This window comes from Akebia trifoliata, chromosome 12, assembly GCF_017979445.1.
Source record: "Akebia trifoliata isolate Shusen 1 chromosome 12, ASM1797944v1, whole genome shotgun sequence".
In the NCBI taxonomy this organism is placed as follows: Eukaryota; Viridiplantae; Streptophyta; class Magnoliopsida; order Ranunculales; family Lardizabalaceae; genus Akebia; species Akebia trifoliata.
The window spans coordinates 29,506,799-29,533,258 of NC_141386.1; the positions used below are offsets into that span (position 1 = coordinate 29,506,799).

The following is a 26,460-nucleotide window of genomic DNA, read 5'->3' on the forward strand; positions in this document are numbered from 1 at the left end:
TACATTTGTTTTTGGGTATGATCGGGTTGAACCGCCGGTCGGACCGATTTGGACCGACCCGGGTCAGTGATACGGGTCAACAACCCGGTTTTTAAAACATTGGATGAAACATGGAAGCCTTCTTTTTATTCTTCTTCTTAGATTCTTCGTTCCGATTAATTTCTAGGGTTCATGTTTTTGGGTCAAAATCTGTTTTTGAATTCTTAGGGTTGGTGATCTCTTTCTGGTCTGCGACTGCGATAGAGAGATGGTTCTGTCGCAGAAGATCCATGAAGCCTTCAAAGGAACTGTTGAGCGAATTACAGGACCTCGTACGGTCTCCGCATTCAAGGAAAAAGGTGTTCTTAGCATCACCGAGTTCGTCATCGCTGGAGATAATCTCGTATCAAAATGCCCTACTTGGTCTTGGTAATTCTCTTCTCTGATCCATCTGTGAATTGATTTGATTCCGTTAGGTTTTAATTGTTCTGTCCTAATTCGGTGATGTTAATTGCTCGAAAGATTTAATTTTTTATTGGTTTTAGAATTTAGATTGCATAATTTGAACTTATTTGGGTAAGATTTCTGGAATTTTGAATTATCAGAGACTGAAATTGGGATTGAACTATTCATCAACAGTTACTCAATTTAAATTAAATTCTGTAAATTTTGACTGCGTTAGGTTTAGATTGTTCTGTCCCAATTCAGTGATGTTAATTACTCGAAAGATTCAATTTTTTTTTATATTGGTGCTTGCTGGTTTTAGAATTTAGATCGCATAATTTGATGTTATTTAGGTAAGATTTCTGGAATTTTGAATGATTAGAGCCTAAATTGGGATTGAATTATTCAATAAGAGTATCTCAATTTTTTTTAAAAAATTCTGTATAAACCAATCGTACTCTCAAAAGTGATATCTTCATTCTTATGTGCAGAACCAATAATCTCTTAAATTCCATAGTTGATGTATCGATCTTCAAAACCCTTAGTATCTGTTTTTTTTTTTTTTTTTTCTTTTAATAAGTTTAAAAAAAAAAAGAGGAAGAAGAAGAAGAAAACTAGACCCTCAGAGTATCTGTTTTGAGTGGGTAATTTTCTAAATGTAGACGATAGAATGGTGGGGAGTTAAAATGACCCTCTCTTTTGTTTTCTGGTATTTTCTGATACCTTAATTTGCTAATTGCATGAAAATTTATTTTTTCTTGGTTATCTCATTGATAACTCATCATGCATTAGGGAATCCGGTGAGCCAAGCAAGCGCAAATCTTACCTACCCCCTGAAAAGCAGTACTTGACTACTAGAAATGGTAAGTCAAATCCTTTTTATGCGTGTTTATTAAAATCCATTATAAATTTATTTATTTTATCTTATCACCGGTTATAATATTCTCTCCTAAACAGTGTTAAAGTTATTTATTTTATCTAATCTCAAATATTTGGGGGCTGATTTTTGTTGGAGCAAAATTTGTGAAGAGTTCAAAGGAGTTTTTTTTTAGGACTTTATGTTTGGATGAGATTTGTTATGTAATTCCTGAGTGGTTGCTTGTTTTTTCTTTTGCTGCTTTTTTACTTTGTATCCTGGGTGGCTTGCTCAGCCCCCTGTTTTAAAGCAAAGTTGCTTGGCTCTTTACCTATGAAAGGGGAAAAAGATGGAATTAAGATTCATTAAGATATTTTGTTGTTGTTGTTAGTGGTTAAGAGTATGTTATGTACTTCACTATGAAAATTTTGTGTAGTCTTAAGAAGAATAATTACTTTTCAGAGACATATAAGCTTGCTTTCTAAGAATAATGCTTGCGTCTGGATGAGAGAATCATAATTTTTCCTCCCTACCTATGTCATACACTTGGTGATCATGCAGGCAGGGCAGGTAGATGGGTCCCATCTAGGAAATCTCTTGGACCAAAAATTTATACATTATAATGATCCTAACTATCCCAATAAATCTCTTTCCTTGGGAAGTTGGTAAAAAAATTGAGAATGGTCCACTAAGATGACCTTACAAGTCTGATGCTTTGGATCTTTTGATTTGGTTGATTATTGGCCTAAAAGATCTATTAGGTCGAATCAATGAATGTTGACCGGCTGCATGTGCCAGTAGTCCTTTCATCTCAAATTTATTTCTCTGATTTTCTTTGAACTATTAATATAAATCGTTAAATGCTATGAACTTTCTCAGTACCTTGTCTGCGAAGAGCTGCATCTATAGAGGAAGAATATGAAGCTGCAGGAGGGGAAGTTCTTCTTGATAATGAAGACAATGATGGGTGGCTAGCAACTCATGGAAAGCCAAAAGGTATTTATTTATTGGAGTTGAATATCTTGGAAAATGCAAGTCCCCTTTCATATGACTCTGGGAATTGAATTTCTATTATCTAGAAACCAAGTGTGACGAGGAGGAGAACTTACCCTCGATGGAGACCCTAGAAATCAGCAAGAACAAGACCATTCAATCGATCTCCTCATATTTTGGGGGTGAGGAGGAAGAAGATATACCTGACATGGCAGAATATGAAGAACCTGATAACCTTATTGAGACCGATGCTGTAAGTAGTTAATTATGTGTTACTAGTATGAAACCTAATTATATTGATGGATGTGATGATTACAAATAAAGTTAGCAGTTTTGCACGTAATTGCTCGTCCTTTCCATTGACACAAATTTATCCAGAATCTTTTGGGTTGGTTGGTTGGTTGTTCCCATTGGACATTTCACTCTTATCAATGGCCATATATTCTTTAGAAGCATTCCTCTTCACATCTATACTCCCTAGTTAGCTCATGTCTGTTTTGGGCTTCACTCATTGGCACATTGTTAGGCTTCCACTTGGCAGCCTACATTCATAATTCATTGAGAATCCCCCCAATGCCAAAGATTCTCAGAATGGATCTCATGACATGTCTCTGCTGGAAATGTCTTAGGTCTTAAGCGAGCTATTATGTCATGTCAGTCAGAAATAACAAAATAGAGGATGAACATCAATGCTTGCTTGGTATTTTTCATTATTGATGTAATTTTCCTACTTCATTATGAATCTTTCATGTTGATTGAATTAGTTGGGCATCTTGTATATGAATAGATAGAGGCAATGGAATCAAGTTATGCCTAAGATTTATGGCAATCTCAAAATGTTCATCATTCCATCATTCAATTAATGGAACTTTCATAAAATTTTGCGGAAGGAAGACTAAGATCCCATATTGCAAATCCTATCTCCAGCTGAGTGGTGAAGGAAATTATCTAGAACTTTGATTTTCTATGTCTATCAAACCATCCGTTTGTGGGTGATAAGCAATAGAGCCTTTGGTTTTGTTTTCATCTTCGCCTAGTGGGTCTCATAAAAGTTCCTCACCTGCTTCATATGTGATCGAATACAATGTATTTGGTACTTAATGAAGTTGAACCACATCTCTAAAGATTAGCGTAGTGACTTAAAAAGTATTAGGCACCATCTTTGAAAGTTGATCTATGACCATGAATATATGGAATCAAAATCTTGTTGAGTCTTTAGATAGCGTTGGAAAAGTCCATGCTTAGGTCTTCTCATGTATTGGGTTAACATGAACCCTATGTTAACATAAAACTCTATCTTCAGACTTTAGTCAAGGTATGCGTTTTTGTGTGTATATAGATATTCTAATTACCCTCATTCATGTCATTTTTGGCTTTCTTTTGGCATGTTTAGAGCTGTTGACCTGCACTGAAGCACGTGCGCGCGTGCACACACACACACACACTCTCCCTCTCTCTCTCACTCAAGTTAAGATTCCTAGATAATGAGGCACACACATGATGATTTGCTTCTATGCATATGATATGATCATGTGTCTATTATGGAATTCACAAATTCTAATACTAATGTGTTTCTAATTAATGCAGGCAACACTTCAATCTACATATCTTATGGCTCATGAACCTGATGACGACAATATTCTACGGACTCGAACATATGATGTTAGCATCACGTAAGATCTTTTCGTAAGAGGATAGACAACTTTTGATTCATGATGCTTTTTAATTTACCAGAGAATTATAATTTTTACCTTCCCAGCTAATTCCATCCTTTGCATGGAGAATGGGCTTAAAATTTACAATATAGCTTAAAGGTGACACTAAGAAACCACAATGCCTTCAGACATGACATTCATTTCTTGATGAAGCAATAAATACAGCTTAAACCCTTACAAGGAATGGTGTTCTGCCATTTGACCGGTGTTACAGGTTCTGACATTATTGATGTAGACCATTGTACACCAACATTTCCTAATTTTCTAACAATGAATTTGTTTCTCAAGGGCTATAAGAGATTATCCCACCCGAAATTATGACATTATTTAATTAACTGAAATATTGGGCTGATATTTTTAAAATAAAAGAAATAATGGCCATTATTTTTATAATGTTGTAATGGCCCTCTGTTTCCGTAATCAAGGGGCATATGAACATTAACATTACATGATATTGGAATGGTGTTATTTTTCAAAACGGAATGGCTCTGACTATGCATGATATGATTAGTGGGACTGGGAACTACTGGGAAGACATGTAGGGTTGTAGACAATATACTTCTTCAGTGCAGGTTTGCTAGAGGAGCATGGATTTATTGCTCAGTTATTTGACATCTAATAGGCATGTCCTGATTGTGTTATACAGCATTTTCGAGGGTTGTTTATTTGTATTCTGGGGCAATTCATTTTTTGAGCCCCATTTTCGAGGGTTGTTTATTCATATTGGGCTTAAAGGCTTCAATGATGATGTTACTTTATATTTCTCATATTGTTTAATTATGTTTTTATTGAAACACCCATTTGGAATTCAGAAAGCTTGCATCTATGGAAGTTTCCCAATGGTTATTATCATATCCGCACATCATAGAAATCCTTATTCTCATTCCATATCAATTCCATCTAATCTAACTTTTCTTTCCTTTTTCCAGGTATGATAAATATTATCAAACTCCTCGTGTGTGGCTCACCGGGTATGATGAGGTTGGTACTCTGCAATGTTGCTTTGTCATATGGTTTTGGTATTTTTGATTGAATGAAAAAGGAATCAAGTAGCATGGGGTCTCTGTTTGAGTTTAGTTTGCAAGCCGAAATCTTGCCTTCCCAAATTTTTGCATTTGCTCTATATATTGAAAAAAGAGATGCTCTTCTTGATTGCATGGACTTGCACTCGTGATAGTTGCATTCTGCATTTTCAAATTCACTCGGCAAGTCAACAAACATGTAAAAACTGTCCAGATTTACTTAAAGCTCATTGTCTTGTGTTTCATTCACGTACCATTTTTCTCTTGATGATAAGGGGCTTCTGATCTAAATAAGGTTGTCAGAGTGACTTCTCAAAATTTTCAATGTAATTATCAAATGCTTTTTGGTTTTACTGAGTCTAATATCCTTTCACTTCCAGGATGACGTTAATGAGGTGTTAATTTCACATTTTAATGGATTATACTAGTATAGTATTGCTAAATATTCAAGAAATATTAAAATCCTTCTTTTATATAGGTAAAATTGAATTGAATTAATAAAAAAGGAAGGTCGAGGTGACCGACCCAATAGTGCAAGGGGGCCAGAGAGATAGACCTGTCAAAACCTAAGAAAAATCAAATGGAGATCTTATAGATCCAATCCCACCTACTGAAAAGATCCTTAAAACCATTTTCCAACCAATGTTATTTTCTTAGTATGTTAAACTACCCAAGCCTTCTTTTCCCCCTTCTAACATTTTTTAACTACCCAAGACAACATTGATGAGTCTCTCTCTGACCAAATCATACCCTAACAGGAACCACTTCTTATGGGGCATTTTCTGTTTGAGCTCCATCAAGTGGGCTAATGTATGATTCCAGCAATTGCTCTTTGACTATTCTACCTTTGTCAGATGATGCCTTGCTCTTGTTTTTTCTCCTCCGATTCCTTTATCGCAGATGGAGTTCACTTTGCTCCTGTCTTTTGTAAATCTTCTCTATCCCAAATCCTCTTTGTTTCTCTTTGTCCTTCACAGCAAATCTTCCCCCAAAACTCACTTGGTTTATCTCACACCATTTGATAACATGGTTCTAGAAGATAGGGATTCAACATGAAATAAATGCATTTTTGTTCTTCTAATTGCTAATTAGTTATCATTTATTAATTAAAATTGTTCTTGCACTTCCTGGAAACTGATTTTTTGTGTACTTTATATTTGACGATCTTCAGTAATATTTAGTTTGTCAGAAGATGAGATTATTTGGTGTTTGGACTATCTTGATTGGACGGGCCCAGTTGGGTAGTTGACTTAATTTGCCTTTACAAAATTTCTTAGAAGAACTCATTTATTTTCGATGATATATGAGAGAGCTTGAATTGGCTATCTACACATACAGCATTTATTGAGAGTCATTTCGATATTTTTTGGCAGTCAAGGATGCTTTTACAACCAGAACTTGTGCTCGAAGATGTTAGTCAAGACCATGCACACAAAACTGTGAGCTATTTCTACCAAATGTTTTCTTTTTTATGCATGTAAATTCACTTTATATTTTTCTACCAAACGTCTTCTGTACAGGAGGGCGTCTCGTTGTCTTGTTTCCAATTTATTTTTTTGAATGTTAATCGTAAAGAAGTTTATTGAGAAGATTTGTAGTCATCTTGTGGATTATATTGTGAGAAACGTTATTTGATTTTAATGGTACGAAATTCATTAACTGACAGATGTCAGCTTACAATCTCTCTCAAAACTCTTGGAGAAAACAATGAGGAACTCATCATGACAGAGGCTTCAGCATGCTAGAAAGAGTTCTCATCAAGTTTCCACCAGAAATGATTGGATTGCTAGGGGGGGTAGGATAGATCAAGAACCCCTAATGCAAACACCCCAATTTGATATAACTTTCTTGTATTAGTTTTAAATATTTGACGAATGCCTTAACCTGCAATCCATCTAGTTTAGATTTGGACAACTCTTTCCTTCCATTAAGTACTGTGATAAATGAAATGAAGTCACACATGCATCCAACACTATTAAATCACTATGATTGGTTCCACTTACTTGATTCATTTCTTATATTTGTTTGTTATTATTTCCCTAATCCTGGCACTGTAATTTGCCGTATGTGATCTGGCGTTTATATATGATTGTATATTTATTTTTTTGTTTACTTTTCTTTAACTACAGGTGACCATTGAGGACCATCCTCACTTGCCTGGGAAGCATGCATCTGTACATCCCTGTCGACATGGCGCTGTGATGAAAAAGATCATTGATGTTCTAATGTCACGTGGAGTTGAGCCAGAAGTCGATAAGTAAGATTTCTCATCTCACCTACTTTTAAAATTGAATTAATCTAATTGCAGAAATGTTTGTTATCTCCCTCATATTCCATGAACAAGGGGGAAAAAAAGTCACTAATAAAGAACTTCAACTAGAATACAAGGAGCCATCACCAAAATATCTTTTTGATGGGTAGTGTATATTTGCGTGCCTCTCCACTTAATCATTATAGATCTTAAAGAAAAGGATCTATACTATTATGTTGGTAGATTGCATGCACAGTTTTTCTCAACATTCATTGTGTTCATTGCAATCTGATGCAAGATAATCTCACTTATATAAATTTATAAAACCATGCCTCTGTCTCCAACTTTTGCAGGTACCTATTTTTATTCTTGAAATTCATGGCCTCCGTGATTCCAACTATTGAATATGACTATACTATGGAATTCGATCTTGGTAGCTCTAGTCACTGAATTGAGGTAAATCTAAGTAAATGATCTCTCCTCTGCTCCTGTTTCTTGGTTCATCTGATTCTTCAAATCGCCTGTCTATATACCAAATTCAAATGCATACCCCACTTGGTGGGGTTCGATATGTATTTGAGAACACAAATACAGTGTTAATAAAGATTTGGCCTGGAACTATAGCGCGTTCTAAAATTTGAAATGGAGTTTTTTGGTATTTTTAAAATGTCCCAAAAAAGGATAAATGATGGCATACCCTTGTGAGATCCTTGACAATTTTCAAGTGTAAATCACATACCATGATGTACTATTGGGAGACGGATTGCAAATCTAAAACCATCACTTTATGCTTCTTGCAGTTTCAACATATATCTGACATATGATGTCCCTACTTTTTTTTTTTTGTTGCTCGAAACAGATTTAAAGATTGAAAATTCAGCAAAAGCTACAAGTATCTGTTGGTGTGTCGACCCCAATATCCTCTCCACTCATGTACATATTCTCTATAATAGGATGACTCATTTGGAATCTCATATTATGAATGAAACAACTTGGGAGTCCTGGTGTGTGTCTTATTTTCATCTGTGTACCATTGCTTGTTCTTGTTCCATCAAATTCTCTCAGATTCTGTTGCTGAATTGCTCAGATTGTAAATTCAGTTCAAGCTTTACTTGAACTTGTCTGGTTGTTTTGGCCGAGCCAAACCTACTAATGACTGAATCGTGATTCCTTGTAAAAAAAAAAAACAACATCAAAGTTATAATAGCAAAGATCAAGACCAAATAAAAATCATGTATGAAACTATGAACTTGTCTTTAATGGTGTATTTGATTTTATGCAACCTCTTTGACTGATCCAGGGGTATATCGCTTCCTACTAACAGATTGGGTATGAATCTAATAAACTTCTTATCAAATCAGCATGGTGAACTTGATCAGATGCGAATCTGTTTCATAATTGATGTCTCTAATGAAATATTCCGAAATTGTGTTTTGGGTAGTTAGAAAATAACTATAAATATTTCTTCTGTTATTTCCAAAATCGTGTCACATAATTCATTTTCCACTTTTACTCAAAATATTTACAGATAATAATATAATCTGTTAAGCTAGAAGTGTGCTACCTGTTGAGGCATACACTAGAGCGTTTTCAGTCCTGCGATAATGGGTTCAAGCCCAATTTTGTAGACTTGATCAAAACACTCTAGACCGATCTTACTGTCTCATATTGAAGATCATTCTTACAAAAAATGAATGAGAGATCTAATTTCGTAGGATTCCAAATATCCCAATGGACTAATCCATGGTGAGTTGCTCTGTTCACCATGGAGATTTAGAAGAAAAAAAAAAAGGATTGAGGGTTCAACTGTTCCGTATCAAGGATATTTCTAGCTAAAAGACATTTAATAATTTCCTTTTAATTTGCTCACTAGGCAACATGAAACAACATCAATCCTTAAAATCCAAACTGAAATGTAGAGCTAATGTTGTAAGTAAACTTATAAAGATATCATTGGAGGCTACGAACAAGGATGCCTTCAAAGGTGATGCCAGGCCCAAAAGCCAACACAAGTCCCCACTCTTCTCCTCCATCACCACCCTTCAATTCCTCCCTCATATAATCAAAAACATAGAAGATGGTATTACTACTCGCATTCCCATAGTCCTTCAATGCCCTCCTACTACACTGCAGCTTCTCAGTTGTCAACTTCAGATTGGTCTCTAGTCGATTAAGTATCGCAGGCCCACCTGGATGAACGGCCCAAAACAAATCGTTAAACTCCTTCAAATTAGCCTTCTCCATAAGTGTCTTGCAAAACTCCTCGATATTGTCTTCAATCTTCTGTGGGAGATCTCTCCCTAGCACGAAATTTATACCCTCCTCGGTAAGCCGACCATCAATTATGTTATGTGTCCCGGGCAAGAACTTTTGCACCGCAAAGTTTAATTCCATGAATGGGTTCTCTATTCCAATTAATGGGTCGGCACCTATAATGACTGCAGCTGCCCCATCGCCAAAAAGTGCAGCACCGACAAGGTCGTAGGGGCGGGACACATTAGGGGGACGGTACCCTAATATGGTAGTCTCCGATGTTGTTAGTAGAACACGACTTCCTGGGTTGTTCTCAGCTATGTCCTTAGCGACACGGAGACCTGTGACACCACCATAACACCCAAGAAAATAAAGCATCACGCGACCAACATTGCTCCTTAGTCCAAGTTGGGTAGACAAATAGAGGTCTCCCCCAGGCAACCTTATTTCGCTCGATGAAACATAGACAACATGGGTTATGTCTCCTACTGGCCTTCCCCATTCTTTAATGCAAGAACGACTCGCAGCGATAGCCATCTCTAAGACTGCGGGATTTGCTATTTCGAGCCTTTGTTTGATCGTCGCTGAGCCTTCTGTCACTAGTTCAGGGTACTTGTCTAAGATTTCCTTAGACATGACAGCGTACCTTGTCTTCACCGTGGTGGTCTTACCTAGCATAAGAGAAGAACACAAGTTTATGGTGAATTAAGCATGAATATTAAACTATGAATCTAGATCGAGAAGACAACTATATGGTTTGTAAATGGTATGACTAGGTACACATGAAAGGATCCATAACCAATCATTAGATACCATCGAATCATGTAAATCTTGATGTGTTCTACATGTTTTTTTTTTTTTTTCCTTTTATTTATATCCTTAATGGTTTGATATGGGATTTTAACTCATTCGTCTATGAATGGGAAATGAATTTCATTTTTACTTACACAAACGCTCCAACTTGTCTTTCATGGCTTGGTCTTGGCATTTTGTGTCACGAAAGTAGCCTTCGACAAGGGACTCTTGTGGTATGAGTTGACTAGGGAAGGCCTTGCCTAATGCGAGTACTGTTGCCTTCCCAGGGGTGTATGCATGTTTACGCACTACAGGCATGTATTCGACGTAATCTCTGGTTGTACCATTGAGATCAGTTTTCGACATCTTTAACAAAGCTTGGCAAGAAAATGGAAATGATAGATGTTCGATGCAAAATTCTATGCTACATTGTAACAAGGGTGGCATTTTAATGTAATGTGAGGTTTTTGTTGGAGGGAGTTTGGTTTCAAAGCAGAGATGCATGGAGCATTAAAAATGCCTATTTTATTGGATTTTAGGTTTTGGGACTACAAAGTGTGAACCTCTTTTAATCTTAACCCATTCATGTTTCCCTCATTGTAGAACATTTAGATTCCAATTGATAGAGTAAAAAAACACCAAATCTCAAACAAATGAGGCAAACATGATAAGTGATGCATGCCTACTATGGATGGGGGGAGTTTACACATTGTATGTTAGAGCAGAATACATTCTCAATGTTGGAACTGGACAATCCCTGCAACCAAACAACCCTTTTGGATCTTGGGTAACCTTATTTGTTAACAGCAAATCCTCACTTTATATTTGAGGACAATTTTGAAGAACTCCTTCCTCCTCCCATTTTGATAAAAATGAAAGATACCCTTGAGTTTTCAAATTGATGGCATGCCCCCCTTGACTTTGATCTTACATGGGAGACTATAAAATGACAAGAATACCCTCATAATGAATAAATGATTGATATTTTCATCACTATACATTGTAAAAGGCAAAGAAATAGATTAATTGTAATCGAAATTAACTTATACAAGTTTAATTGAAAGTTTAAAGAATAGAATTCGTCGAGGTACCACTCTCATTTCAATACGATAAAAAAACAAATCAAACAATAAATGTACATATACAGATAGTTTCCTCCTCATATTTGTTTTACATTCTCCTTTATAGGAAATTATAAATACAATTAATCATCCTTGGCCCAAAATCCATGAAAACCAAGAGGAAAGTTCAAGTTTTTAGGAACTTCAAACCTTGCTATTACTGCATCAACTTCTCCTATCCTTTTAGGATTCAAAATCACCAGATAACACCTTTGTATGGAAACTGCATACTGAAATATCAACAACAATAACATTTCATGTTAAACAAGAACTCAAATCCTTCCAATGTAAAATACTAAAAAAATGTCCTTTTTTTTTAAAGATTTCTTAAAATTTTATGCTTACATCCAAATGGCATCCAATCATATTTTTGGGTGCCACATGGACGAGCGATAGGTGGTCCCTTGGTCATGTGCGTAACCCAATCTCATAGCACTACATGAAAACTGGGAAATTCTACAGAAAAAATTGACAGGCCAAGGCCCACGAATTTTAGAATCTGAATTTTGACGGTCTAGGGCCTTTGAAATTCTTGATGTTCCTAGATTTGATGGCTTAAAGTTGTCGAATTTCTCTCATCCTTCATTAATTTGACAGATTTGACCCGTCGAAAAAAAAAATTTTGACAATGAAAAATTCGACACCAATTCGACCTCTTGGTCCATCGAATTTTATGAAATTTGACGGCCCATGACTGTCAAATTTGGGCTTTCAAATTTTATGAATTTTATAGACATAGATTTGAGAGTCGATTTCTCACCTCAACTACTAAAAGGTACCCATCATCCTCTTTGATGCCATTGGGGACGAAGATAGGCTCACCGATGAATCTTCGACTTCCAGCCTTCCACACGGAAACTGACTTGTTCTTGACATTTAGCTTTGCTACTGTATCAAATGGAAAATGTGGCAAAATTCGACGAGAACCAGAAGAAGTTGCCACGTAAATATAGTTGTTTTTGCTACCAGACATTGTAGGGTTAATAGCAGGAAAATCCGATGGTCTACTCCATTGGTTTAAGGACTCTACTGAACATTTTTGACAGTTTCCTTCCATGTCCAAGTTGATAGATACCTGTGGTGTGTAGTTCATCATCCATGGAAATTGGCATAAATGATCAGTTATGAAATGATAAGGTGGGTCTATTATATATACCAATAATCATAAATTTTAAATAGAAATCTCATAGATAATAGATCTTAAGCCTTACGTGAAATGCTTTAAGAACCAATCGATGGTTGGGTCTAAAACTGGCCAAATAATTAGTCATATTTTGCTTGGACGATAAGCATTTACTAAAGAACTTTGAAAACATTTGTAATTAATTTACTTGTGAAACAACCAAATCTTTGAATATATAATATTTTTGTTTGTTTTTTTCCATCTCTAGGATATAAAGATAATTTCCATAATTTTTTCAATAGGCTTCTAACTAGGTCATCATCTAGTTAGATTATATGTATATTAAAGAAAATTTCCCTAAATTCCATTTTCTTCCATTTCATAGAAGATTGGACTAAATGTGTAGTATTAAAATCAAGTGTGAGCGTTGATCCCTAACCATCTAATGATATATATACGATGAAAAACAATCAAGAAAGCACTTAAAAAAAAAAGATTTACATGGTTCGGCCAAGGCTGCATCCTTGAACGATAGATGAGAGTTTTACTATATTGAGAATGATTACAACCCAAACTTATATAACTATAGGTTTCCCATCTGAAACCAAATTACCAATAATATTCATCAAGACCTTAATTCAAGACATCTATCCTAACATTATTAAAAGATATTCTTATATTCAAATTATAGAGTAAGGTTTATAGACTATAAAATGTGTGTGTGTGTGTGTGTGTGGTGGGTGTGTGTGTTATGTGCTTATATAGGAAAAAGGTGAGTAGGGTAGTTTAGGGTGCTTCTATCGTATAGGATCATAACCCTTTATGAGTTGGAGGTTGAGAGTAGTAGTTCTTTAAATTATTAGGAGTGAGTAATTTAGAATAGTTAGTTTAAGAGTGGGAAAATGAGTTAATGGGTAATTTTATTTTCTTTTGTATTTAAATTCATTTTAATCTTAATGAAAATATGCAGAGAAAAGATATTTAGTTCTTAATTGGATTGGAGATTCACCATCTCGAATTGATGGCTTACGAGGTCCGATCTCTCTCAAATGAAATTAATCTCAATCTTTTTCTTTTTTATTTTTATTGTGATCCAATCTAAGTAGGCACGTAACAGTGCGCACGCACATGAGTGTGTGTGTGTGTGTGTGAGAGAGGTTACCTGGACTAAATGAGGAAGTGATTCTTCTTCACCTTCTCTTGCATTCATGAAAGAAGGATCCAATTTTACATTCTTCCAATTATAACCTGTGAAACAAGCAAGACCCTCATAATTAAATTAAAGTTATAAAAAAAGGATAACGCTGAAGTAACATTGAAATGTACATCGATTGTACATTCTGATGTGGTGGTGCACACATAGGTTATGATGATTTTCATCGAGATAGGCTATGATACGAGTGAAAAGTACCTGTGGTTATGTGTGCACCACCACATCAGAATGTCAGAATTGATGTACATTTCAATGTTATTCTAGCACGACTCTTTAAAAAAGGATAGCTCATATGATCAATAGAATGAATGTTTTATAAGACCCACCTAAAAGATCATGTGGTCAAATCAACTCTATCAGAATTGATCATAATGGTCAAATCTATTTGAGTGGGTAGACTTTTGGTGTACTAATGGGGTGATCGGTCTAGTATATAGAATTAGATTCTTGCCCACAATCCAATTCTATCTAGAATCCAATGTTAGATTATAAAAGTGATTCTCTCATAATCAGAAATAATAACAAATAAAAAAAATGACTAAAATTAGAAATGATGCAAGACCTATTTCTTGTGTCTTTGGAAGTCTGCTTCTTACATTTTTTGCTTTAAAGTAATGTTTTTAAGTATATAATATATTGTTTCACGATAATATAATCTAACGGTATTATGGATTCTGAAAATCAATTTCTATAATCCGATTTCTATCAATTCAAATCAAAATTTAAAATCAGAATCTAACAATCCAAATCAAACGTCCCCTTGTGACGGATCAATGAACTATTGTAGGTATCAAATTATCAGACCATTGATGTGAAAGGACTAAAATGTCCCTAGGGCACCTAATTGTTAATCTGAGGAGTTTTTATGCAAAAAGACATAAAAACATTAAAAATTACCAAACATTTTGTGGAAATTGAACCACTGATAGGAGCAAGCAGCAGCATGAACTTGAATATCTAAATTCCCATTTGCGTCCCTCTGCTCGAAAGCATTGCCAACATGTAGTAGCCACAACTGTGTTGGGGCTTCGATGGGCACCCTCCAATCTCGATCTCCAACTACCTGATTGGAAAATCGAGGAAGCAAGTATATTGGGGATGTAGGTTTGCTAGGGTTTACAGATAATGCAGATATCATAGGAGATAATCCACATAGTGCAAGCATTGATCCTGCAATTTAATTGTTAGATCAAAGATGATTAATCACTTTCCCCATTAATAAAATTGTACAAAATAATGCAAAAAAAAAAAAAAAAAAAAAATTGAATAAAAAAAATTAATTCCATAAGGGTTATTTGATATAAAATAAAGGAAAATTTGTAGCTTTATCTAACTTATTTGTATTAAGAATCGTGATAATCTGACGCCCCCATCACAGAACTGTAGATCATTTGCCTCGGGATACACAAGAAAATGATTTATGGTTCTGCGTATCCTGAGGGGGTGCCAGAAAATCATTATTCTAGTATTAAGGAGATATATCATACATATGAATTTTTTATTATCTTAATAATGGTAACAACACGTGAGAATGTATTGTCCCATCCCAAATATTCATTCTCACTTGCATGGCATGCCACTTGTTGTAATTTACAACAAAATGAATGGCAAATTGTTGATGCATATTGACCGCGCAATCCTATCGGAGGATATATTTTTGCAGCAGTCCCTCCATCTTAATTTTGTTTACAATCCTTATACTCTTTATTAATTAAATACAAATCCAAACACCGTCATTTTCAATTGAAATAGCAAAACAATTATCTTACTAATGTAGTAAGATTTTAATCTTAGGTCATTTTACTTATATGGATAACCACATCACCAGTCCAACACAGCCCTCTAAGTTTCATTAAAAATTCAGATAAAAAAAATAAAATTCAAGAAACAATTTTTTTTTTAGCTTGATCCAAGTTTTTGAAAATTGATGGCTACTGAACTTTCAAATAACTCCGAAACTTAAAATTGAAATACAACGATGATAAATAACTATTTTTTGGGATTTGTATTTTCAAATTTCATATACTTTTATCCTCTATAATATTGAAGCATCCAATCATATTTTTTGGATGCCACAAGGTGAGCCCAAGGTTACTTGGACACAATAAAGTATTTTAGAGAAGTACTTTTCGTACTAACTTAGTAAAATTTGAAATCTTACCAAGGGTCATTGAGCTCAAATGAATTACCAAATTGGCAATCCAATACCAAGGTTTTTTATTATTAAAAAAATCAAAAAAGTAATTTATGTAAAACAAATTAAGCTTTTTGAATGAAAATGATTTCCTTGAAAATTCAGATAAAAAAAATAAAATTCAAGAAACAATTTTTTTTTTTTTTGAGCTTGATCCAAGTTTTTGAAAATTGATGGCTACTGAACTTTCAAATAACTCTGAAACTTAAAATTGAAATACAACGATGATAAATAACTATTTTTTGGGATTTATATTTTCAAATTTCATATACTTTTATCTTCTATAATATTGAAGCATCCAATCATATTTTTTGGATGCCACAAGGTGAGCTCAAGGTTACTTGGACACAATAAAGTATTTTAGAGAAGCACTTTTCGTACTAACTTAGTAAAAGTTGAAATCTTACTAAGGGTCATTGAGCTCAAATGAATTACTAAATTGGCAATCTAATACCAAGGTTTTTTATTATTAAAAAAATCAAAAAAATAATTTATGTAAAACAAATTATGCTTTTTGAATGAAAATGATTTCCTTGAAAATTCAGATAAAAAAAATGAAAAAAAGAAAAAACTGTAATGAATGAAAAATATTTTTCTAATTAACCCATAAAAATAAAATGAGGTGTTTCAACTTTTTACTATGAGAAAGATTTTAAGATAGGTGTTATTGGCACCCAAACTTTTTCTTATTACACCCCAATTAAAAATAAAGAAAACAATTGAATGGTTGAGAACAAATAAAAGTTGAGGTGCCAATAGAAACTCTCCCATTTTTTTTTCTTTTGCTTAGATTCTTTTGTTTTAGATTTAGGATTTTATATGAATTTTTTTTAATGGTAAAAAACTACTAAAATTATTTGAATAAGTGATATAATATTTTATTATGTTGAGATTGTAATTTGAGGTAAACTTAGTAATAAATAATATAAAAAAAAAAAGGTGAATGGTTGAGAATAAGTAAAAGTTGGGGTGCCAATAGAAACTTTCATTTTTTTGTTCTTAGATTCTTTTATTTTAGATTTAAGATTTTATATGAACCTTTTTTTTAATTGTAAAAAACTACTGAAATTCTTTGAATGAGTGCTATAATATTTTATTCTGATGAGATTGTAATTAGAGGCAAACCTTAGTAATAAATAAAGAAAATAGATGAATAGTTGAGAATAAGTAAAAGTTGGGGTGCCAATAGAAACTCTCATTTATTTTTTCTTAGATTCTTTTGTTTTGGGTTTAAGATTTTATATGAACATTTTTTAATTGTAAAAAACTATTGAAATTGTTTGAATGCATGCTATAATATTTTACTATGATGAGATTGTAATTTGAGGCAAACCTTAGTAATATTTGAAGAGTGTGTTTTGATCTTTAATTGGGGTGTGATAATTAATTAAGATGTAATAAGTAAAAGTCGGGGTGTCAATAGCCCTTCTCTTAAAATATCTCTTATAGTAAAAAGTTGAAATACCTCTTTTTATTTTTGCAGGTTAATTAGAAAAATATTTTTCATTCATTATTATTATTTTTATCTGAATTTTTTGAGGAAATTATTTTCATTAAAAAAAATATAGTTTTTTTTTATAAATTATTTTTTTAATTTTGTTTTTAGGATTAGACAACTTAGTTTTGGATTGCCAATTTGGTAATCCATTTGAGCTCAATGATCCTTAGTAAGAAAAATGCTTCTCTAAAATATTTTACCATTTTCGACTAATCTTGGGCTTACCTTGAGGCATCCAAAACATAATTGAATGCTTCAATATTGTCAAGGACAAAAGTATATGAACTTTAGAAAAATAAATCCCCAAAAAAGTTATTTTTCATTGTTGTATTTCAATTTTAAGTTTAAGAGTTATTTCGAAGTTGGGTAATTTTCAAAAACTTACATCAAGCTTAAAAAAAAAAAAAATTTGTTTCTTGAATTTTATTTTTTGATCTGAGGCTTTCGATGAAATTTAGAGGGTTGTGATAGTGTTTGACCAGTGATGTGGTTATCCATATGAATAAAAAGTCTTTTAGTAAGGATTAAAATCTTATTACGTTAGTAAGACAAGTGTTTTGATATTTCAATTGAAAATGACCGTATTTGAATTTAAATTTAATTAATAAAGAATATAAGAATTGTAAACAAAATTAAGATGGAGGGACTATTGCAAAAATATTCCAAGCAATCCTCCAATAGAATTGTGCGGTCACTATACATCAACAATATGCCCATCAACAAAATCGCACTCAGAAGCCCAAACCTCTAAATAAGATGCCTTGAATGTGTAAAATTAATACAAAACAAAGGTTCTCAATGGTTACACCTCTTTCTCACTTGTTATTATTATTATTATTATAATAAGCCCACTTGTTCAAGCGTAACAAAACCCATAGAATATTTACTTATTTAGTTTTTTTTTTTTTTTGCCAATTTTATATTCCTTTATGGTTTATATGAATGTTATATGTATTATACTCTATTTCGAATTAAACTAACCTGGAACATCAAGCTTGATGCGATTGCCAAACAGAACATAGTGGGTGTCAGTGAAAGCCCAATCGTGGATCATCAAATGGTCCGAGATGTTGAACTCTTGCTTCTGTATTAACTTGAAATTCGAATCAAATTCTGCATTTTTTTTTATAAAAATAAAAAAATAAAATTGTAAAATAGATGGTAATGATCCAGTATATCAGACGTGTAGCATTATATAACACATTTACTTTGATGGAAAATGGAGAGTGTATGATGAGTAATATTAAGGATGATAGTGTACATCCAGTAGTTATTTAGCAAATTAATGAATGTACCATAGAAGGTGAAAGAGCTGCGAGGGAGCAGCATATCTTCTGCGTTGCAAGAAATGAAAATGAGTCTCTCTCTGTGAGGATCGATCTTATAATGAGACAACAATCGCTTGGGTGGCATCTTAAACACACCTGCACCAATCAAGAAAGAATCTGTTGTGAACTACTTGCATGTATAAATAATAATAGGGGAAATTACTAAAATGGGCATCTACATAAACAAAATTACTGATCCAGCCATAGTTTTAAAAATTATTTATCAAAAGAATCATATATCTATTTGATATTTAATTTATTTTTACCAAAACAGGTACTCGTAATGTGATTTTTTTTCTCATATCTCAATATCTTTTGGATCGAGAGCATCGACCATGGTTCAACGTTAGAGAAGTTGAATAAATAAATATCAAAATGGTATTATAACCCATCTTAAGGTGCCAACATAGCTAAGTAGGTAAAAGGGTGTAGAGTGTGGATCCCACGACCTGATAAAATATAAAAAACATGATTGAATCATTAGTTTTGTCAAATATTGTGCCCTTTTGCTAGAACGCCCATAATAATATTCCATAACAAACTAGGGGCAACAATGGTTTATGTCATGTCGTGTGGTGTCGTGTTGATGTAAGAGTATTTTGAAAATTTACTTAACTTGAACTCAACTCGTTTGATAATCGTGTCAAAGCCTTAGATCTGAATCTGATCTGTTTATTAAATAAGTAACATGACACTACCTGTGTAATCAATTTAATAAATGGTTTGGGTTATTTCGTGTTCCTATTGACATGCGTACCCATGAATATGACACAAGTATGATTTGAACACGATTATGAGTCAAGCACAAATACGATCAAGACTAGAACACGATTATTACCTGTGTCCACCTTCCAACCACCAACATATATCAACCATCACAAACACATAAACCAAGTCACACCACCAAAAAAAAAATATTGCAACCATTAAATGAGTTATATACTGGATCAGGTTGGATAATGTTCCTTATTTGAACATGACCCATTTAATAAATGAGTTAAATGGATCAACACGATTACAACTCAAACATGATTAGGTTCAACCTAATCCCCCTAGCTTTGTGTTGATTTTGAGTTGTGTTAGAATATCTTGTCCTAGAACCAAGACATATGATGATATAATCCACAATTTAAGGTAAAGAGCTTATATTTGCCACACCAACTTTTATTAAATGCATCCCGAAGATGTGTGCTAATTCTTTGGTGATTTCATATGTATTGAGGTATTCTTAGCAAAAGTTGGTGTGACAATAGAATGTCTAAGGATATGTTTGATTGCATGAAAAATCAAAATCCACGAATTTCAAAATTCATAAAAAAATGGTGATGGAAAAAATGGAAATTATGGAAAAATTAAATCCATTATTTAATACTACTTTGGAAGAACTAAGAGCGGAAAAAAAAAAAAAAAAAGATGATGAGGAAGAGGGAGAGGAGAGGATGTCGTGGTGGTGGTGACGTCGACGGAGATAAGAGAGGAAAAATAGGGGAGGACGTGGTGGTGGCAGTGACAGTGAAGGTGAGGAAAGAAAAGAGAGAGAGAGAAGGTGGCCGATAATATTGATAACGATGGTGGCAATGATGACGGTGATGATGGTGATGACGACGGTAACGGCGACGACAATGAGATTTAGTGTGATGGTGGTGAAAAAAAAGAAAATAAGTTGGGGATGAAAAAATATAATCAAACACATGAAAAATATCATTTTAGATAAAAATTGATTTCCTCCTAATTTTTGATGTACAATCAAACTTAATTATTAGCAATCTATTTCAACCGGATAAATAGGGACACGTGAATCTCATTAGTACAACAATAATAGGTGGGCTTGAAAGGTGGACCGAAGTCAAAATTGATAACAGAGGGTCGTTTAGGGGCATATTTGGTAATTCATCTAGTCGTTTCGGATTCCGACACCAATACTATAGACAAAAAAACATTGTTGAATTACAATAATGCCCTTAAGTATTTTGTAAAAAATCTATCACACCTTAATTGAATTCCAGGGTATTATTGTCAATAAAAAACATTGACCGTTGTTCTCGTTAAAGAATAATTCCATACCGTAAAGAATCGGCTTCAAGAACCTAGCAGCGACATCCCAAACACCACCACTAACACCGTTAATCTGACCCACATCATCACCGTTAAACCTATAATTCTCCGTCAACAAATCACAACCGTCAATCAAGTCAAACTTCCCAACAGTATCCAACGAACCAGATTCAATCTCGTACGGATCACCACCTTCCCACAAACAAAGCAACTTCCCTCCCCACCTCACCACACTCGTATTCGCCACGTTCTTCATCACCTTAGTGTTCCCAATCTTCTTCCCTCCTCTCAACACCGAAAACGGTCCACGATGAGTGAACCGCCACTTGCCGGTCAACCGGTCACACTCCTCCATCTGAGCTTCTGTTTTAACGTACCTCGCCGAGAATCTGACTTCACCGGAAGTTCCATCGACGGTGAACGATCGAAGGTATCCGTGTCCATCGAGAGGGTGGACAGTTGATCCGTGATCGTCGGAAAAGATTCCAGGTCCGGCGAGGTAATAAGTTCCCGATGGGAAGTCAGATGGGATGGATCCATCGATTGTACCGAGGATGACCGGTTCGACCGATTCGGTCCGTTGAGAGACGAAGAGGAATTGGTAGTCCCAGAAATCGGCGACTGAGTCGTCTACGGTTGGGACTGATAGGATGGTATCTGGTGTGGTGATGGAAACAACGCGGCGTATTTTAGCTGTTGGTGGGAGTTTGTGAGCCGAAAGTAGCTTTGGAGTTGGAGGTGAAGGCGGTGAAACTGGAAAGAAGTGGAGAGAAGTCGCCTGCATTTTCTGTCAAAATTTATTTTTTCTTTTGCAAATATTTTAATGTGCTTAGGTGTTTGCAGTGGCTTTGAGGGTGGTGGTACCTCGGCGAAGCACTACGTTATATAATATAACAATGTAAGGTATTGTCCTGAATTGTTCTCATATTTTCGAAAATGCCACTAATGGATAAGGAAAATCTATTTTCGAGACAAATACATGTTCATAGCTTTAAAACTTGAAAACTAAAACTTGTAATGGACTTGTTATTTGACTTAGATGAGTCATGGTGTGAGGGGATTTATTTAAAATTTTCTTCTTTAATATTTTTTTTTGAATTTGATATGACTTTTTGTAATTTCATTCCGATGTTCAAGTCAATTAATACTTTTATTTTGGAACTTAATGAAAAAAAAGGGTAGGTGGTGCATGCCTTCGTGTTCTCTTCTACGGAATTCATACCTTTTGACCAATGAAGTGTTGTCTTATTGATGTGATTTTAGACTCTTAACTTCATGTTAGATTATTGTCCTCACATCATTCAAGGCCTCTATTATAATGCATGACTATAATTATTGTTTTATATTGTGTGGATCATGTCGACCTTCTTTCATATTGTGCTTGTTTGTTCTCAGGTATGCCCCTGAGCTTTCCGTATTAGAGATCTCATTGCTCCACCCTGCTTCAAATATGTGTTGTCCCTTAACTTAGTTTCTTGATCATTTTGAATAAAAAGAGTCGACAACTGATTGTAAAAGTGAGTTACTATTATGAAAACTCATAATTTAAGAGGCAGTTTTGAACTCAATTAGCCATATTTGTGTGAGCCATTCCTTCTCAATTGACTTGTATCTCAAGGTAACGTACTCATCAGATGAATGCTCTTTTCCTACCCTATAAGTGATTTATAAAATAAATATTTAGAATTAGGGAAGTGTTAACATCCAATTAAAGAAAAGTGACTTTTTTTTGTCAATCATTGGCATCTCAAAATCACCAACGAACACAAACCCTTTTGTTAGTGTTGTTATCTTCTTCGCTGAGTGGCACCAATGTAATACTTACAAAAGAATCTCTGATGCTTAAGTCAATCAATAACTCAAGAGAAAGAATAATCAAAAGCCTTCTAGATTGGTTTACTTTTCCTTTTTATATAGTTACCTTTTTTAAACACCCTTTCAATAATTGTATTCCTTTACATTTCTCCAATGATCTCGGGAATCCATGATCATCTCCTTCTGAGATTCCGTTGATAATTACATTACTAGCCTATTACTTTGTTTAAGCAAACAAGAATTCCTAATATGTGACTTCAAATGTCCCACATGCCATCTTGTGTTAAGATATCACACTTCTTTAAATGATCAATCAAACCATCTCTACTATGAGTTCACCTTTCGTTGACATAAATCTCAAGGGTATAAGTGTAAGTTTAAGATATTAATTGCATATTTTGGCTTATACATAAGCGTTTGATATTAACAGTCTCCAATACCCAAATTTTTCTATGAAAACTCTTAAATTACTGGTTATTCTTTTAGTGGTAAAGACAAGAATTTTATAGTCATTGTACAATGGGATTTTCATAATTACTAAGAAACCTTAAAAAGAAAAAGTGACCAAGTTCCATGATCCTCTTCCTTTCATCGGTGGGGGATTTTCAAAAACCTTAATCATCAAGTCAAAGATTTTGGCAAAGTGAGGGATTAAAGAGATGAACTTCGTATCTCTTTGCTTTTTGTTTGTTCCCCTCTTATAGGCCTTATTGCCCTGACCGTGTCTTTAAGCATTATGGTATACTATCACACTCTTGGGAGCTAACATGTGGATCGATAAATACGTATTGTTTCCAAAGTGACTCTATCCATCCATACCTAAGTGATGTAGGCAAATATTTAGCATGTACTTTTATAGGTGTGGGATAATAAGTTTGTCTTGGTTGGTTCCCCACTTCTTCATTTAACTATCCTTGTTAGGGTCGAGTCAATGAATTAGTTAATCACTCTTGTTAGATTATATGGATGAGTGGGTAAACCACTTTGCTAATTCAAATGGTCAAATTACCTGTTGACGGGTTACTCTTTAAAATATTGATTTCAAGTCCTGATAACATGTTATTTCTCCTAAATACTTAACTCAATCAGATCCATTCCCTTTTTGTTGTTCCTTAATGTGGCCATCAACCCATACAGGAGTAGAATTTATCTATGCCCACAATAAATATGACCTAGTCGAATTTCCAAACCCATTCCGATGACTTAATTATTTCCCAATTTGCATAAGGAATCAACTCACAATACCATCGAGTCTAGTCAATCGGTCTAATTTAGAGTTGACTCAACGATTTTTTGAACTTGGCCCTCATTCCTCATAAAATGTCTAGTATTAGTCCATTGGTAATTTATGAAAAATTCAAGGGTATTTCCGGAAGGTGAATAAAATATAAAATTAGGGCACTACACGACAATGATTAGGGCGTTTGATTCCAACCAACTAGTTGTTGGGATACTGCCGGAGAAATGACAAACGAGAACTGCTCTCTCTCTCTCTCTCTCTACTTCGGCCGTCTATTGCGGAATCTGCTGACGTCATCTTCAACTCAACCCTAAATAATCAAAACCTTCTATAATAACTCCAACAAGATCTAACGGTGTTAATAAGATCCACAGTTGTAAAACAGCTGAATCAAAATCTCACCAGTTGAACCACAATATGTTGGGTTTGTTTGGGAGCATGGAAACATGGGTCCCCATCAAGGATAAGGTCAATCTTAAAATGCCTAAAAAAGTTTCATGTTAATTTTTCTAAATGTGGAAGGTGTGAAATCATCTGTCTGTCTATAAAAGTATATATATTACTAAAAGTGGATGGCGCGAGAATCAAGTAGGGGAAATTACTTAATGAACCCTAATATAGGGTTTTCTTTCTAAATGCACCCTAATGGTGATGACTTGATAATTCAGTTAGGGTACGTTTGAATTGATTGCATAGAAAATCAGATAAAAATTGCAATTCCCTGGAAAATTATTATTTTTAATTGTTTGGTGAGTCAAAAATTAAAAAATTGTGGGGAAAATGATTTACCAACACACACGATTTTCCTTCATTGGCAGCAAATTGTTTTCTTACCCCTCCCCCTAGGAAAATGATTTGCCATCACACACAGCATTAAAATTTTAAAATAATGAATTATTTTAAATTGTTAAAAATTATATTTTGTTTATAAAATATATATTTAAATTGGATGATTACAAAAAACACAAGATCATAATTTTATTTGTAAAATAAATATTTAAATTATTAATTATTTTTATAAAAAAATTAAAATTAACTTAGTTAATCATTTCTTTTTTGTAAATTTCTAATTAAATAATTAATTTTAAATTATTTAAATATTTATTTTGTAAATAAAAATAGAGAGTTACTATTGGCACCCAAACTTTAATTGATTACACCCCAACTAAATAAATAAATACTCATAAATAAAAGTTGTGGTGCCAATAGAAACTCTCCCAATTTTTGCTAGATTATTATCTATTTTTCAGTTTAGGATTTTATATGAGTTTAACTATAATTGTAAAAAACTATAAAAATTGTTTGAACGAGTGTTATAAGGTTGAGATTATAATTTGTGCCAAATCTATGTAATTTTTGAAGAGTATGTTTCAATCTTTAATTGGGGTGTGATAAATATTTTAAGAAATTTGGGTGTAATAATTAAAATTTGGGGTGCCAATATTAACTCTTTAATAATTTAAGGAATTGAGATGTAATAATTCAATTTTTTCACAAAAGAAAGATTTTATTGTGATTTTTTATAAAGTTATCAAAATAGTTAAATTAAAATAATATTTTTTATTTTATTTTTATTCAACTCTAACAACAAAAATAAATTTTCATGAAATTTTCCATGTTGTGCTCAAATAGTAAAAAATGATTTGCCAGACGAATCATTTTTCAGGAAAATGATTTGTCAAGTAATATTTTATCTTCAATCAAAAAGGCTTTAGTGAAAAAAAAATTCCCAATAAAATACCTTTCTACCTTGAGAAAAGTTTTAAAGCATTAAAAAAAAAAAAACCCTTCTCAAATAGAAATATGTAATATACTCATACATTCAAAGATTTAGACATAATTCTTGATTCGGGAGTTAGTTTCGTTACTATTACTAGAAGGTGGCATGTGCAAATGCACATGTATTTGAAGGGATTATTTGTAATTTAAAATATTATGTAAATGGTGGTTTTGAAGATATATTTTCAAAACATAGCAAAAAATATATTTTTGTAATTTTGAAAATTAATCAACTTGATTTTACGAAAATGAGATTGTAATTTTCTTATTTTTAACCAAAATAACCTTGATTATATGAAGTTTAAATGTTAAGGTGGGGGCATTTTTTTAATCCAAATTTTAATGTCGAACCACTTCTACACCACCTTCTCTCATTATAATAGCAAAGATATATGCATTTTGAGTAATTTGTGAAGATCCACCTAATTGCGTGTTCTCTACTTTACAAAAGCTTGCCCCTTATGTAAAGTGGATAGCTCGCCACTAAATAGAACTTCAAGAAATATTAGAAATACAATAGTAGTGAATCACACTCTCAAATAAAAAATTGCATCTAAAGCTTCAAAATTATGAGTGAAAGTTACATTTAAATCTTCAAAATTATTCATCATTCATCGTTGCAAATCATTGGAATGACTCACAATTACCGTTTAAAGAAGCAAAACTGTTATTTTCGGTACTTTAAAATTTTCTTAGAGATGGTTTCAATCTAAGCATAAGGATAAATGGGAAAACGGACAAGACGACATTAAAATGCTTTGTTATTTAAATCATGTTTTGGTCTTT

At 33.6% G+C, this 26,460-nt stretch overlaps 3 protein-coding genes across 3 annotated transcripts; 1 reads left to right on the plus strand and 2 right to left on the minus strand.

Moving 5' to 3' along the window:
* The first annotated feature begins 128 nt into the window (after nucleotides 1–128).
* ATG3 (autophagy 3 (APG3)) lies at nucleotides 129–8,505 on the plus strand. The gene is made up of 10 exons (XM_086418358.1): nucleotides 129–408; nucleotides 1,216–1,286; nucleotides 2,159–2,275; nucleotides 2,359–2,525; nucleotides 3,860–3,945; nucleotides 4,917–4,968; nucleotides 6,383–6,448; nucleotides 7,139–7,266; nucleotides 7,614–7,716; nucleotides 8,120–8,505. Exons 1-9 carry the CDS (start codon nucleotides 248–250, stop codon nucleotides 7,708–7,710), a joined length of 945 nt encoding a protein of 314 aa, XP_086274484.1. The 5' UTR covers nucleotides 129–247; the 3' UTR covers nucleotides 7,711–7,716; nucleotides 8,120–8,505.
* A 705-nt stretch (nucleotides 8,506–9,210) lies between these two features.
* Nucleotides 9,211–10,149, minus strand: LOC147389360 (type III polyketide synthase A-like). Its single transcript, XM_086419765.1, has one exon. It carries the CDS (start codon nucleotides 10,147–10,149, stop codon nucleotides 9,211–9,213), a length of 939 nt encoding a protein of 312 aa, XP_086275891.1.
* Nucleotides 10,150–11,408: 1,259 nt separating this feature from the next.
* Nucleotides 11,409–21,675, minus strand: CCD7 (carotenoid cleavage dioxygenase 7). The gene is made up of 7 exons (XM_086418947.1): nucleotides 20,850–21,675; nucleotides 18,753–18,881; nucleotides 18,439–18,570; nucleotides 14,663–14,935; nucleotides 13,715–13,800; nucleotides 12,190–12,504; nucleotides 11,409–11,659 (listed from the first exon to the last, which is right to left on the minus strand). The coding sequence occupies exons 1-7, from the start codon at nucleotides 21,622–21,624 to the stop codon at nucleotides 11,513–11,515; spliced, it is 1,857 nt and encodes a 618-aa protein (XP_086275073.1). The 5' UTR covers nucleotides 21,625–21,675; the 3' UTR covers nucleotides 11,409–11,512.
* Nucleotides 21,676–26,460: the final 4,785 nt, after the last annotated feature.

What these genes read in the sequence shown, in the direction of transcription:
- ATG3 (XM_086418358.1), top strand. Translation starts at nt 248, where the DNA reads ATGGTTCTGTCGCAGAAGATCCATGAAGCCTTCAAAGGAACTGTTGAG. An exon ending in AAATGCCCTACTTGGTCTTG is followed by an intron (nt 409 to 1,215) that starts GTAATTCTCTTC and finishes ATCATGCATTAG; the next exon opens with GGAATCCGGTGAGCCAAGCA. An exon ending in GTACTTGACTACTAGAAATG is followed by an intron (nt 1,287 to 2,158) that starts GTAAGTCAAATC and finishes GAACTTTCTCAG; the next exon opens with TACCTTGTCTGCGAAGAGCT.
- LOC147389360 (XM_086419765.1), bottom strand. Translation starts at nt 10,149, where the DNA reads ATGTCTAAGGAAATCTTAGACAAGTACCCTGAACTAGTGACAGAAGGC.
- CCD7 (XM_086418947.1), bottom strand. Translation starts at nt 21,624, where the DNA reads ATGCAGGCGACTTCTCTCCACTTCTTTCCAGTTTCACCGCCTTCACCT. An exon ending in CATCAAGCTTGATGTTCCAG is followed by an intron (nt 14,936 to 18,438) that starts GTTAGTTTAATT and finishes ATTAAATTGCAG; the next exon opens with GATCAATGCTTGCACTATGT. An exon ending in CACTTCCTCATTTAGTCCAG is followed by an intron (nt 12,505 to 13,714) that starts GTAACCTCTCTC and finishes TACACACCACAG; the next exon opens with GTATCTATCAACTTGGACAT.